Below are 15,895 nucleotides of genomic sequence, written 5' to 3' on the forward strand. Positions count from 1 at the left end.
TTTTAGTCAACAAAAAAACCAGCAGTGCACTTCTGGGCAGTTATCAGACTGCAGTAAATCTTTTATTACAAATAATTAAATCTCTCCATAATGTCTCAAACAATATCAAACACCATTTCATATCTCTAACAGAGAGCAGAGTAGGCATTCAGCACTGGAAGCAAGTGAGGACAAGTGTTAAATTTCAAGCTTCTGATCACATCATCTGGTGACCAAAGCTTATGTGTCATTTTCTCACGTTATCCAGCTGTACGTCTCATACATCTCGTCGTCTCAGTGGAGACAAAAGTTTCTATTTCATATTGTAAGTGCAGGAAGTTGAGAGAGATAAAACCCAGTGAAAACACATTGATCTCAATTCAACTCAGTTAACAAAACAAAAACAAAAACAAAAACAATTTTAAATTAGTTGTTTTGAGGGGAGAGAGGGAAAGGAAGGTTTGGGGTTAAGAGTCAAACCTATGACAAAGGCTGATAGCTGTACATGACACATTGTAGCTCTGGAAACTATCTGTCACATGATATCCTGAAATAAAGTGGCTTTTGTAGATTTTTTCTGTTTTGGTATTGTAAACATGTGCTGTTAATAGTACCCGAATTTAATTTAAAACGTTTTTTTTTTTTTTTTTCAAACAAAACAAAATTTAAAGCCTTTAAGGCAAACATCTCCCTAAGAAAAAAAGTCATTTGTTATAAAACTGTGAGGATACCCAAGCAAGACCCCACTTAAGATTCGTCAGCATGAACTTGAGAGCTTTTGTCCACTGTTCCTCAGAGTTAAACTGGGTTTTGATGGAATAGGAGCCGCCACTGCCTCCTGTGTCTTCAATCTTGCCTTTCTCCACATCCATCCTGCAGATGCACACAGCAGAGCTCATTAGTAACTGAGATCCGAGTTAAGTCAGTTCAGGCAAACGGGCAGGGACTTGATCATGGGACCATTCACGTCATTTTATCTATTAAAGAACTCTTGGCGAGGAATGGTAGTGTATTTTGGATTTGCTTAAAAGCCAAACATCAAGAAGGCTGTCACAAGAGCCTCATTGTCATTGCAGAGTACAGGGACAGGACACACACCCAAACAAATGAGAAGCCTGGAGCAGAGGGTAAGTGAGGGTTACAGTACCCCTGACTGTTTTCCTAGGCATCCCTGAACTCATGGGGAGAGAAGGGAGGCAGGAGAAAAGAAATGCTTTGTTTTGGGGTGACGGAAGCAGCTCAGCCTTGTTCTCTTGAACTAAGGTCTGCATCTATCACTGGGCTCCTACAACATTTGACCAAAGGAAGCATTCCTATGTATTTCCAAGGGCTTAAGAGGAAAGCTTCCTGAAGTTAGAGAGCCAGCTTGAGCTCTGTGCTAAGAAAATCCCCCAGAGCACCGAAGAGAATATGTGACCGGATGGTCATATTCTGTCCTGCTTATAGTGTTGAATCACTCTTTGCCCATCAGTGTCATGATTTTGCTTTCCTACCATTTAGACTATGTTTTGCCTCCATTCTTACTGTCCCTTTGGTTATGCTCTATTTGGTCCTACTCTAGGTTCATGGAGCATTAGGGAATACTGACCTGTAAGGAAGACAAAAACGTGTCTCGCCTTTCTCAACCTCTTCTTTGAACTGCTGCACACAGTCCAGGAAAGCCACCATGGCATGGTCAAACTTGTTGTCCCAGAAAAACCGCAACCCCCCGGAACAATATAATGGCAGCTCCTGCCCAAGAAGAGAGAACTGGCTGAGGGTGTGGCACCAAGACAGGCTACCAGAGAGTGTTCCCAAGACTCTCCATTTCTCAAGTCCTGTTTGTCTGTATTTCACTGGAAGCAGTAATCCTGGGCAAATGCAATGCCCAGGAACTGTTTTATCACCAGAGATGTAGTAAATACCTCACAGTGACTCCTTTCGTAGCCTACCATACACATCCCCCTCTGATCCGCCCTTAGCCCTTTTCGACAGACTGTAAAAACCTACTTTTTGTCTGTAGGCCCCAAAGAGCTAATCCTGAACTAGACAAGGCATTGAACAAGACACAGGGTCATGAGACACCTCCACCTAAGGAACAAACTAAGAAATGCTATTATCAAAAGCAAAGCATTTTGTCAGGAGGTACCAGGATTCTGCATCCCACTGAAGATGGGGCTTCCCAGAGTACCTTAGATTTGTCTGTCAGAGACTCCAGATATGAATGGTTTCCGTAGGGAACAAGTCGATACCTAAAATGGAGACGCATACAGAGGTGGATACAGGGCTCCTCCTGAAGCGATTATTGAAATGTTATAACCCAGTGATTTTCATGCTTCATCCTATCCAAGGACTACTTTTACTATTTCCACCTCTGTCTCTCATCTCCCCATAGACTCCCATGTTTAAAAGGTTCTGTTTACTGAACTACATTTATTACACAATTGTCTGGGGGTCTCTCACAGGTAAATGTAGGTTTTGGTTTAGGCTGAAAAAAAACACAAAAGCTAAAAACAGCCTGAGGAACCCCCAAGGTTCTGGAGACGATGGGTTGGGGACCACAGCTACGGTCATGCAGCTCAAGGACTGCTTGATGAGTGGAAAGCGACTTTTCTGGGAGTCTCTACCAGAAGCCGACCAGAAGCCGACGGGAGTCTCCACAGGCAGAAAACTCTCGGTGTGTTGTGAACAAGGGTTCTTGCCGCAGCAGAGGAGAGTACCAGGCTGGAAATACAAATTACATCAAAGACATGCCACACCCGGGGTCGTCTGGGTGGCTCAGTCGGTTGGGCGTCCGACTTCGGCTCAGGTCATGATCTCGCGGACCATGAGTTCGAGCCCCATGTCAGGCTCTGTGCTGACAGCTCAGAGCCTGGAGCCTGCTTCAGATTCTGTGTCTCCCTCTCTCTCTCTGCCCCTCCCCCACTCATGCTCTATTTCTGTCTCTCAAAAATAAAAATAAACGTTTAAAAAAAAAAACCAAAGACATGCCACACCCCAAGAAAGGGGTGCACTTCTTACCTCTGGAATTTCAGACCCATCTTATTGGCCAGGGCATGGAGTAGCAGCACTGTTTGGCCCCATGCAGCATTGATCTCATTCCATTCCACAGGAACACTGGGCAGGCGACCCAGTCGGAAGTTATTGATTGTGCCAAACTGTCCACTGTGCCTACGGCAGGAGGGCAGGAGAAAATACAGGGAGAACTCAACACTCGGCAACTTTGAGACTTCCTGTTTGCACCTAAACGCTGGTATAGATCTCCCTCATCTCCAGATTCATGGTAAGCTTTATTTGGCACTTTATTTTTTCTTAGGTAAGCTCTACACTCAACGTGGGACTTGAACTCACAACCGTGAGATCAGGAGTCATATGCTCTACTGACTGAACCAGCCAGGCGCCCCTCTACTTGGCACTTTATTTATTTATTTTAATTTTTTTTTTTAACATTTATTTATTTTTGAGAGACAGAGAGAGACAGAGCATGAGCAGGGAAGGGGCAAAGAGAGAGGGAGACACAGAATCTGAAGCAGGCTCCAAGCTGTCAGCACAGAGCCTGATATGCGGGGCTCAAACTCAAAAACTGCAAGTTCATGACCTGAGCCGAAGTCGGACACTTAACCGACTGCGCCACCCAGGCGCCCCTCTACTTGGCACTTTAAATACACGTCTGGGGCGCATGAGTTGGCTCAGTCGGTTAAGCATCCAACTCTTCATTTTGGCTCAGGTCATGATCTCAGTTTGTGAGTTCAAGCCCTGCACTGTCATTGCAGAGCCTGTGTGGGATTCTCTTTCTCTCTCTCTGCCCCTCCTCTACTCGTACTCTCTCAAAATAAATGAACTCAACATGTTAAACAAATACAAACATAGATAGGTAGGTAAGTAAATAAATAAATATATGTCCAAATGTGAGCTGTCATCTTTACCCCTTGTGCTCAGATGCCAAAGTAGAAACAGGGGCATCACCCTTGAATGCTCTCTCCCTGCTCCCTACCCTCAAAAACCACCAAGCTCTCGGGGCGCTTGGGTGGCTCAGTGGGTTGGGCGTCCGACTTCAGCTCAGGTCATAATCTCACAGTCTGTGAGGTCGAGCCCTGCGTCGGGCTCTGTGCTGACAGCTCTGAGCCTGGAGCCTGTTTCAGATTCTGTGTCTCCCTCTCTCTCTGACCTTCCCCCATTCATGCTCTCTCTCTGTCTCAAAAATGAATAAACGTTAAAAAAAATTAAAAAAAAAAAAAAACCACCAAGCTCTCTTGATTGGACTTCCTAAATCTCTTCAATTTGTCCATTTTTTTCCAAACTCCATGCCACTGCTCTATCTTTTCCTGCTTAGAGTCCTACTGACAAGTCTCCTTACCAAAGGCACTGTCCTCTCCCCACCCCGCCCCCATCATCTCCCACATTGCAGGTGAAACTATCATTTACAAATGCAAAAGTAATTATGTCACTTCCCTGCCTAAAATGCTTCAGTGGTTTCCAGTGCCTTTTGGATGAAGTCCAAATCCCTTAATGAGGCCTACAAGGTCCTTGGGGGAACTGGTCACTCTCCAGTTTCATATCCTGTCACTCTCCCCTTCACACTCGATCTCCAGTCACAATAAGCTCCTTTCAGTTCTTCGGATGCCCCACTCCTCCGTGTCTTTGCACATGATGTTCCTCTGCCAGGAACAAGCCCCCTCCCTCTGCAAACTTCCACTTTGTGCCTCAGCTTAAGCATCAACCTCCCCTGGGGAAAACTCTGCATGCGGCCTTCCCAAATTGGGCAAAGTGTCTTTAGGTGGCCCCAGAGCACCCGAGGGTTACAGCTATCATACCGCATAACAACAGTCTGTCACGTATCTGTCTCTTCCACGAGGCTGTAAGCAACCAGAAGGCAGAACGCATGTTGTTTGCTGTTGCCCTTCTGGCGCTTAGCATAGTGCCTACCACGTGTGAGATACTCAACAGATACTAGTTAAATGGATGAAATGTCGAATAAATACATCAATGACCCTAGGGGTTAAGAAATCAGCACCAGGCAGATGACAAAGTTTTCATGGGGCTGGAGGGCTCAGATCTTTCCCTTTCCTTGGGAGAGTGAATGTCACCAAGCTCTAGAATTCCAACCCCCTGAGACGTCTATCCCATCACAAGGAATGAAAGCAACCTGGATGGGGAGACGACGCACAGCCCTATTTCATGGAGGCGGGCACCCCGGCTTGGCGGTCACCAGCTAAGGCGCAGGCGTGCAGTGCTTTCCGGGTACTCCTCACCCTCCAACCCGCATTACCAGATGTGGAAGGTTGCATTAAAGACGTTGGTTTTCTTCAGCTTGTCCAGCTGCATCTGGGCGTAACGCATCTGGTTTTCCACACTCTTCAGCTCATCGTCCAGCTCCAGCTGCTGTCGCTTAAATTCACTGTATTCCCTCTGATACCTGTGAGCAGCAAGGTGGCCACTGAAGGCTGCAGGTTCAGGGCTAGAATTTCTCTCTCACCACCCCCCAGAACGATGTATTCTAGTGGTTATGGTTAGACCTAGTTACAGCATCCTTTCCATTTGGCACAGATCCCATTCAAAGGAACATACAGATCCTAGCTGTTTTGCCTGCGAGGGACAGAAATGTCTCAAATTCCAGCCGCCCACGTGCAAAAGATAGAGGCAAACAGGACTCTTCCTAAACCAGGACCAATGCCTCTTGTATTTCTAATTTTTTTCCAGAAGTGGGGTCAGGGCGTTAAGAGTGGCTTCTTCCAGGAACTGACCACAGGTGAACTTCCAAAACTTCACTTCTGTGCACTCACTGTCCTTCTGTATAGTTGGCATACACCATTTCCAATGTAACTTGTTCACTCCTTTGAAAACATTAACTTTTTTCTCTGTCCATCACTCCCCCAACTTTAGTTAATGTGGATACTATGTCTCCTCCACTACACAGGGGGTTCTCTCAAGTCAAGATCACCAGTGACATTTCCGGGCTGGGAAAGAACGAATGTAGGCCAACACGTCCATCTTTCCAGAGGAGGATGCCAGCTTCGGTGGCTGACTTACCCAAACGAGCTCAGCTCCCCCCAGGGCAGCAGTGCAACCTAGAACCCTTCTTTCTCTGCTCTCTATTCAACCAACATGCTTTTTTCACTTAATCATGCCGACCCTTCACACATAACCCTCCCAACAGACCTGGAGAAGCAGGGCCCGCAAACAGTATGTGGGATCTGGAGCAGACATGCTACCAAATGACAGGCGACTGCAGCTGACAAACTGCTCAGACACATTCAGTCAGAAGCCACTGCTTCTCCTGGAGCCTCGTGGGAAGGGAGACAGAGGAACAGGGTGACCACTCACTGAGCTTCCTCCTGATCCAGTCTCTCAGCCTCAGCCTGGACCTTCTCGAGATTTTCTGCCACTATCTTGCGGTTCTTTTCCACGTCTTCCAGCTCCTGGATCAGCCTCTCCTCCTCTAATGCCAGCTCCTTCAGCTCCATCTGTAGCTGTCCACTGTCATCCTCACTCATTTGCTCTAAGATCTCTAAACAGCGTCTGCCAAAGACACGGGCAGAATACACTCACCGCGGGGAACCTGTCATTCTGTTCACCTGAGCGGAGCACGGCGCCTGGGTAAGAGCCAAGCAGTCTCCGAGCGGTGACAGCTTCACGGTCCAGATCTCCGTTTCCGGGCACTGGCTCTAGAGGCACTCACTTGTAGTTCTGACACTCATTTTCAGTGACGTTGAGCTGAGTGTCCAGCTGGTCTAAAAGGGTATCTGTGCATTCCTCACACAGTGGGTGATCCACATCTGTCTGGCCTGACATGATGTCAAAAAGGTCCCCAGTGACCTGGAAGCGTGGGGTGTGGGAGAGTCAGGGGAGGGCCTGCCCCAGGCTACCTGCCCGGCCACCCCCTCTACCGGCCAGGCCCGCCGCCTGATGCTGCTACAGTGCTGACTTGCCTTCAGTCTTCGGCTGAGGTTCTCCATGGTGCCGCCATCAGATGCCTCCCCGATCAGAGTGAAGCTGTTGGCACTTTCTGTGGACATCATCCTGCAGACAGCCCCCCGCCCAAGGGCCACATGAGGGAGCAGAGAGGCCTCCTCCACTCCACCTACTGCAGTGGCAGTGGCAGAGACTCTCAAGCACTGGCTGAGGGGCCTCAAGGCGCATACCCACTCCTAGCCCGACTGACCTCCCAAGGGTACCTCTCTCCCAAGGGAAGGCCATGCTGGTCTTCCACAGGGGCACTCAGCACGAAGGTTGGCCTGGATGGACTAAGGAGGGAGAGGGGGCATCAAAAACTGACATGTGTGTGTGTCTATAGTAGAAAAGGAAGGAGAATCAGGAAAGACCATTTTTAAATATCATACCCCTCACCAGCAGCCTTCACATGCATCAACGATTAAGAACTTGAACATCTAACAACATCTGCTATTTTAAAACTTTTCAAGAGCCCCTCTCTCTTATTAGTCATTCACTCCCTCAACTTTTCTTGATTCTTCGTCATGAGAGCTACCGTCCCTTCCCACTGTGTGAACGGCTACAGGAAAAAATCAATACTGGAAGGTGACGGGCCAGGTATAAGAGAATACGTCCTTTCTGGAAGGGCCAAAAGGCTAGATGAGGATTTATTTCCATCACCTGGCTCCAGGTCTCAATTCTGGGTTCCATTAAAATTCTACTGGCCTTTGGCAAGGAACAGGGGGCTGAGGAGTAGTAGGCACCTGGCTGGGGGGATGAATCTGCGAGAGACACCATCCTGGCGAGTTTCAATAAATGGCTCCTGGGAAGGAAATAAGAGGGCATTAGAATTCTGGCAGCTTACAGGGGGAGTCTATTTCCCAAAGAGCCTCAGAACCATTTGGCTTTACCTTTGATTGATAACCACAGGACCAGATAAACCAGAGATGTAAGAAATGGGTATGATCTAGCCAATCCTTGGTATATGTGCACTAAGAAAGGACCCCTCATACAGACAAACCCCAAGTCCCATGTGATTTTTTGTGGCAAACCATGTGATATCTATGTGATAGTAGTTATTGTGTGGTTAAATCTGCATTTTCTCAACACTGACCAGTCAGGGGTAGGGGAGAGAAGGCCCTAAATCATGGCACAAGGAAAAAGGCAGATCAGACTGCAATGAAGTTTGCCATGGCATACGACAAGGTAGATGATTTATATGTTTTTGATACTTTGACATAATTGATATGTCATCAAACTCTTATGACATCTACCTTCAGCAAAGAAAATTATTACTAACGTTACCGCAGCTTAAAAATGACATGTTCTCTGATACTGACAATCCCTTCTGGCTAGCGTAATCATACTCTAGTCCAAACTAAGACACTTTTGAGAATGGGGAGCAGTAGATATTAATAATTAGCTAAGACAATAGACATAAACCAGGCATGCCCTGGGATGACCTGGACACATAGGTTATCTCACCTCCTACCTCTAATGGCTTGTAATTCTGCTTCAAATAAAAAAACCCCTCCCCACATTTTTAAACTGATGCCTCAGTCAGTAATCCTGTAACCTCAGGTGTACTTCTGTACCTCCCCAACGACCCACAGTGGTCTGATCATGTAGAATGTCTCTTGTTAACCAGAGTTTCCAAAAGTCTGGGCACTCTAGAAGCACCAAGTACCCTGCAGAAACCCAGTTTGCATTCCAGTGTTTCATACTTCTCCTGAGTTAGCCTCTTCCTCTTGGGTCTCTCCTGGTTTCACCTGGGCTGTGGCAAGTAATGGAGCTAAGGACAAGGAAAATACTGAGTTAGAGTCTTAACAAAGCCAGATTGTGTATGAAAATATAGGAAATAATAAAAACAAATTCTCATCACCACTCCCGCCTCCACCTTTTTAATTTTTAAAATTTATTAAAAAAAATTTTTTTAATGTTTATTATTTATTTTTGAGAGAGAGAGAGAGAGAGAGAGAGAGAGAGAAACAGAGACACAGCACAAGTGGGGGTGGGAGGGTTGGGGAGAGAGGAAGACACAGAATCCAAGTAGGCTCCAAGCTCTGAGCTGTCAGCAAAGAACCCGATGTGGGGCTCGAACCCAGGAACCGTGAGATCATGACTTGAGCTGAAGTAGGACGCTTAACTGACTGAGGCACCCATGCGCTGCCTTCCACCTTGTCCTTAACGTTTATTTTTGAGAGACAGAGTGTGAGTGGGGGAGGGGCAGAGAGGGAGCACAGAATCTGAAGCAGGTTCCAGGCTCTGAGCTCGGCACAAACTGCGAGAGCACGATCTGAGACAAAGTCAGAAGCTTAACTGACTGAGCCACCCAGGCGCCCCACCACCCTTTTCTTAAAGCACCATTTGCACATAGATGAAATCTCTTATCTTCTTCCCCTTGCCCCCATTAAAATCAGATTAAGGAACTGTTAAATTTTTTCCACTATATGGTGTCACGATTGTGTTTTGATTTTTTTTTAATGTTTATTTATTTTTGAGAGAGAGAGACAGTGTGTGTGTGTGTGAGAGGGGACGGGGCAGAGAGAGAGGGAGACACGGAATCCAAAGCAGTCTCCAGGCTCCGAGCTGTCAGCAGAGCCCGATGAGGGGCTCGAACCCACAAACCGTGAGATCATGACCTGAGCCAAAGTCCTATGCTTAACCGACTGAGCCACCCAGGAGCCTCTAATGGCTGTGTTTTTAAAAAGACACCTTATTGGGGCGCCTGGGTGGCTCAGTTGGTTAAGCGTCCGACTTCAGCGCAGGTCATGATCTCATAGTTCGTGGGTTTGAGCCCCGCATCGGGCTCTGTGCTGACAGCTCAGAGCCTGGAGCCTGCTTCGACTTTTGTGTCTCCTTCTCTCTCTGCCCTTCCCCTGCTCACACTCTGTCTCTCTCTCAAAAATAAACATTAAAAAAAATTAAAAACAAAAAGATACCTTGTCTTTCAAAAATATTTACCAAAACATTTACAGTATTTTTATGTTTGGGATTTGCTCCAGGGTGGGAGGGGAATAGATGGGGCTGTAGATGAAACATGATTAAATAGGCACTGATGATTGTGGAGGTGATGGGTATGTGAGGGCTCATTATACACTTTGAGGTTTTCCACAACAAATGTCAACATCCCCTTTCCTCCAGAATAACTAGGAAGGAAAGTGAGGGAACATGAGGAAACTTTCTACATTACCATGATCTGAGTTATACTGAGTTATCCATTTTGTCAAAAATGCACAGCTAAAGACGACTGGCTGGCTTGGTCAGGAGAGCATGCGATTTAATCTCAGGATTATGAGTTTGAGCCCCATGTGGGGTGTCGAGATTAAACAAATAAACCTTAAAAAATTTTTTTTAGGGGTGTCTGGGTGGCTCAGTCAGTTGAGCGTGCAAATTCGGCTCAGGTCATAATCTCATGGTCCATGAGTTCAAGCCCCGCATCAGGCTCTCTGCTGTCTGTGAAAAGCTTGCTTCAGATCCTCTGTACCTTCCTTTCTCTGCACTTCCCCCCTCCCCCCCCAAAATAAAGATAAAAAAAAAATTGTTTTAAAGCACAGCTAACACTTGTGCATTTAAAGACATGCCAATTCACATGAAAAGACGCTCAACGTCGCTCCTCATCAGGGAAATACAAATCAAAACCACATTCATATACCACCTCACACCAGTCAGAGTGGCAAAAAGGAACAAATCAGGAGACTATAGATGCTGGCGAGGATGTGGAGAAACGGGAACCCTCCTGCACTGTTGGTGGGAATGCAAACTGGTGCAGCCTCTCTGGAAAACAGTGTGGAGGTTCCTCAAAAAATTAAAAATAGATCTACCCTGTGACCCAGCAATAGCACTGCTGGGAATTTACCCAAGGGATACAGGAGTACTGATGCACAGGGGCACTTGTACCCCAATGTTTATAGCAGCAGTTTCAACAATAGCCAAATTGTGGAAAGAGCCTAAATGTCCATCAACTAACGAAAGGATAAAGAAATTATGGTTTATATACACAATGGAATACTACGTGGCAATGAGAAAAAATGAAATATGGCCTTTTGTAGCAACGTGGGTGGAAATGGAGAGTGTTATGCTAAGTGAAATAAGCCATACAGAGAAAGACAGATACCATATGTTTTCACTCTTATGTGGATCCTGAGAAACTTACCAGAAGACCATGGGGGAGGGGAAGGAAAAAAAAAGAGGTGAGAGAGGGAGGGAGCCAAAACATAAGAGACTCTTAAAAACTGAGAACTGAAGGTTGATGGGGGGTGGGAGGGAGGGGAAGGTGGGTGATGGGCATCGAGGAGGGCACCTGTTGGGATGAGCACTGGGTGTTGTATGGAAACCAATTTGATGATACATTTCATATTAAAAAAAATAAAAAATAAAGACATGCCAATTTATTTTTTAAAAAGAATAAAAAGCAAAATAATTGAGCGGGGATGGGAGGTGAGTGAAGATATAGAGAACACAAGAATGGCAGAATGTGGCTAATTGTTGAAGCTGGGTCACAGATACAAGGGAGTTCATTACGCTGTTCTCTTGACCATACGATGGAAATTTTCCATAATAAAAGGCTAAAAATGTAGAGTTAATTCTACTCAAAAAAGAGAAACTGGTAGTAATGATAATAGCTAACATTTATTGAGTACTATTTGCCCAGTATATTCCTAAGTACTTATGTTCATCATATTTGATCGTTACAACTATCCTGAGGTCATTTTACATTTTACAGATAAACCAAGAAACCAGGGCTTAGAAAGTAGAGTAACTTGCAAAAAGTCAGTCTGCTAGTAATTGAGTTATGATTTAAATCCAAGCAGGCTGACTCTGGACCCTTGAGCTTATTTAAACTACCTATTCAGCCTTTTTGTTCCTTTTCTAACTTCATCTTACTGTGGGACTTTAAGACTCTGCTCCTCCATTTACCAGCTGTTGGCCACTGATAAGTCACTTAAGCTCTCTGAGCCTCAATTCCTCATGTGTAAAATGATGATTGTACTCTCCCGTAGGGGCTGTTGCACAGATGAAGTAATGCACGCACTGCACTTGGTATATGGTAAGCCCTCAACAAATGGTGCTTATTATTATACACACACATTCCTTTACTCTGAAACAGCAGGAGCAGAACACTAAGGACCTCTCCTTAGAATAGGAAGCTCTCAGAAGGATACAGTGTCAGAACTTCTTCACGTTCCCAAAGAGAAAATAGGGAGCCCGAGAGATGAAATGACTTTCCTAGGTTCATACAGCGAGAGTCTATGGCCGACTACAAAGATAGCTACCTTAAGACCTACATCTCTAAAGCTGCCCATTTTCCACGATCTTGACCACCCTCTTTTCAAGGGTCTCGCTGACCTGTGAGCTCCTGGATAGTGACACGGTCCAGGATCTTGAAGCTCGTGTCCAGTTTCAGGGGCTGGCTGCAACGCTGGCACACGAAGCTCACCTGCATGGTGCTGCTGGACGTTTTAGACCCCTCCATCCCTGCGGCGGTGGAGAGGAGGCGATGTTAGGGAGAATCAGCGCCCTCGAGCCCCTGGTCCGGGGCTACCACCTGCCTTGCTGGTGTAGTCAAGGAGGCAAATCCTCGCCCGCGCCGTTCCCTGTAGGAACGGTCTGATACCAGCCAGTCCTGTTTCCGGGGCAGCGCTGGCAAAGGCAATTTACCAGCCCAGAGTCAGGGAGGGGCTGCAACAGGGGCCGTCAGGGTTCCCAGGCTCCCTTCTAAGGCCCCGGCTCAGCCCCCGACGCCCGTCACCTTGGAACCCGGTGCCCGCCACCGTGGTCCGGTCTACCGCGGGGGCACCGTGGCGTCGGGTCTGCCCCGGAGGGAGGCCTCCAGAACTGCCATCGCCCAGTCTTCAGCTACTTCCCGGTCGGCCAGGGGAGGACTTCCGCCCGGACCGGACGTGACGCCACGACCGCCCTGCCGGCGCTCCAGAGGTCAGAACGGGTCCACTCGCCTACGGGCCCCGTCGCGCCCCCTAGAGGCTAAACTGGGAAGCGCGGCAGGCGTCGGCGGGTGGGCAAAGGTAGCGAGGGGAGGTGAAGGACGAGTTGAGAATGAGGAGACTGCCGGTTTGTAATTCTGTGACTTTTCTTTAGATTTGTCACTTCCGAGCGGAACCACTTTAATTCTTCTTGCAGTATCAGTTTTAAAAGTTTCTCCTTGGGAGAACCCGGCTTTCTTTTAAACACCCCTGAAAGTGGTAGACACACTTGGAGGGTAAGGTGAGAAGGTAAATTTTATTGTTTATTTTAAATTTTATATTTTCAGTTATTAATCAGGGAAAACCGAGCCCTTATGATACTAAATATTCAGATATTAAAATTATAAAACGAAAACCTTTTTGTCTTGGTGCAGGAATAGACCGATCAATGGAAATAATATAGTTCAAAAATAAACCAAGTGTACAGGGTATTTAGTAGGTGGTAAAGCTAGTATTCCATTTCAGCGGGGAAATGAACTACTTAATAAGTGATGAATGGAGCCAAAGAGCCTGAAGATAGTAGATAGTACGTAGTAGTGAGCTGAATCTCTGTCTCCCTGGTTACACCAAAGAAGCTTCAAGTTTGGTCACAAATTTAAGCATCAAAAATACAATGATTGGGACGCCTGGATGGCTCAGTCCTTAAGCCTTTGACTTTGGCTCAGGTCGTGATCACATGATTCACGAGTTCCAGCGCCCCCATCCGGCTCTCTGCTGTCAGCACAGAGCTTGCTTTGGATCTTCTGTTCCCCTCTTTTTATCCCTCCCCTGCTTGCTCTCTCTCTCAAAAATAAATAAACATTAAAAATATTTTTTAAAAAAATACAATAACTAAAGGCACTCGATGAAAGCATTTGGTGAATATTTTTTATAATCTTGGAGTAGAGAAGGTCTGTCTAAGCAGGACATGAAAATCAAAACCCGAAAAAAGGAAAATATTGAATTTTACTCGTTAGAAATTAAAACTTTCTGCACCATCAATGACACTGTAAAAAAAAAATTTCAAAAGAAAAATGTAGAAAATGGTTGCAGCTCAAGATAGAAGGGAATTTCCTCAACATACAGAACTCCATAAAAATACCAATGGGCCTGGAATGAAATGGGCAAAAAATATGAAAAAGCAGCTCACAGAAAAACAAATGATTGATAAAGAAATAGATGTTTCATTTAATTTGTAACCAATTCAATGGAAATTAACTAAAGTGAGGCAGCATTTCTCATTTATGAGATTGATAAAAGCTGAACCGGTTGATATCATCCACTGTTAACATTCGCACAACTATAGAATACCATTGGCTGGGAGTGTACATTAGTATAATCTTTCAGAGGTCAAATTGGAAATGTCTATCAAAATTTTCAATGTTCGGGGCGCCTGGGTGGCGCAGTCGGTTGAGCGTCCGACTTCAGCCAGGTCACGATCTCGTGGTCCGTGAGTTCGAGCCCCGCGTCAGGCTCTGGGCTGATGGCTCGGAGCCTGGAGTCTGTTTCCGATTCTGTGTCTCCCTCTCTCTCTGCCCCTCCCCCGTTCATGCTCTGTCTCTCTCTGTCCCAAAAATAAATAAACGTTGAAAAAAAAATTTTTTTCAATGTTCATATTCTTTGACTTATAAAATCTCTAGGAATTTTCCTAGTAGATATTCAGGTGCACAAATGTATATGCACAAGAATGTTCACTGCTAAATGTCTTTCAGCAATAGGGGATTGTTTAAATAAATTATGGTGTTATTCATTCAGCCGAATACCATGCAATCATTAAAAGAAAATAAAGTAAACTTGCTTTTTATTTGGTTCATTTGGCCACTTTGAGAATAGTCTGAAGCAGGGCAAGGGTGGAAGCAGGGAGACCAGCTAAGAGGTTTTCCATGAATTGAGGCAAGAGATGATTGTCAATTGAAATAAAAGTTATAGGCAGTATACATGGTATGATTTTATTTGTACAAAAAAAACCATGGTATATGATATGATGTTACATGTTACATGTTACAGGAAGTGATACACAACAAGCTGTGACTGTAACTGAACAATAGGACAGAGACTTTTTCTTCTACTTAATGCAAATTTGTATTGCTGGGTTTTGTTTTGTTTTGTTTTCCACAATAAGCCTATAATTCATTTACAACAAAATTAAACCTTTATAGAAAGATAATATAACAAATACAAGAAGTTATTATTTTTATATTTTCCATTAAGGTGTGTTTTTCCTATGGATTTTAACACAGTTGTATTTGTACTTATAACCTATCTGCAATTTTTGTATCCTGCTTTTAAAATTTAACATTACAGGGGCACCTGGGTGGCTCAGTCAGCTAAGTGTCCGACTCTTGATTTCAGCTCAGGTCATGATCTCAGGGTTCATGGGTTCGAGCCCTGCATTGGGCTCTGTGCTGACATCGCAGAACCTGCATGGGATTCTCTCTCTCCCTCTCTCTCTGCCCCTCCCCTGCTCTCTCTCTGTTTCTCTCTCTCTCAAAAAAACAAACTTTAGGGGTACCTGGGTGGCTCAGTCAGTTAAGTGTCCAGCTTTGGCTCAGGTCATGATCTGGCAGGTCACACTTTTGAGCCCCACGTCGGGCTCTGTGCTGACAGCTCAGAGCCTGGAGCCTGCTTTGGATTCTGTATCTCCCTCACTTTATGCCCCTCCCCCACTCATACTCTGTCTCTCTCTCTCTCTGTCTCTCTCTCAAAAATAAATAAAAAAATTTTTTAAACCTTAAAATTTAACATTATATATTATTTTTCATTTTGCTACATAATTTTCATAATTGTCATTCTCATGGCTGCATTACATCCAATGAGTGACCTTAATGTATTTTTTTAATTTTAATGTTTATTTATTTTTGACAGAGAGAGAGAGACAGAGACAGAGACAGAGACAGAGCATGAACGGGGGAGGGGCAGAGAGAGAGGAGACATCAGAATCCGAAGCAGGCTCCAGGCTCTGAGCTGTCAGCACAGAGCCCGACGCAGGGCTCGAACTCACAGACCGCGAGATCATGACCTGAGCCGAAGTCAGACGCTCAACT

The 15,895-nt window shown here is 45.5% G+C and overlaps 1 protein-coding gene across 2 annotated transcripts; it reads right to left on the minus strand.

The window, feature by feature from the left end:
• Positions 1–25: 25 nt before the first annotated feature.
• On the minus strand, positions 26–12,796 carry BECN1 (beclin 1). Of its 2 annotated transcripts, XM_045488984.1 has the most exons (13): positions 12,641–12,795; positions 12,238–12,366; positions 8,613–8,680; positions 7,653–7,711; positions 7,134–7,202; positions 6,888–6,978; positions 6,638–6,774; positions 6,283–6,477; positions 5,228–5,374; positions 2,980–3,129; positions 2,150–2,210; positions 1,568–1,710; positions 26–852 (listed from the first exon to the last, which is right to left on the minus strand). In XM_045488984.1, the coding sequence occupies exons 2-13, from the start codon at positions 12,362–12,364 to the stop codon at positions 684–686; spliced, it is 1,416 nt and encodes a 471-aa protein (XP_045344940.1). In that variant the 5' UTR covers positions 12,365–12,366; positions 12,641–12,795; the 3' UTR covers positions 26–683. The 2 variants fall into 2 exon arrangements, with proteins under 2 accessions (XP_045344940.1, XP_045344941.1); XM_045488985.1 differs by lacking the exon at positions 7,134–7,202 and having other exon boundaries at positions 12,641–12,796.
• Between the last annotated feature and the right edge of the window lie 3,099 nt (positions 12,797–15,895).

This window comes from Leopardus geoffroyi, chromosome E1 (assembly GCF_018350155.1).
Source record: "Leopardus geoffroyi isolate Oge1 chromosome E1, O.geoffroyi_Oge1_pat1.0, whole genome shotgun sequence".
NCBI lineage: Eukaryota > Metazoa > Chordata > Mammalia > Carnivora > Felidae > Leopardus > Leopardus geoffroyi.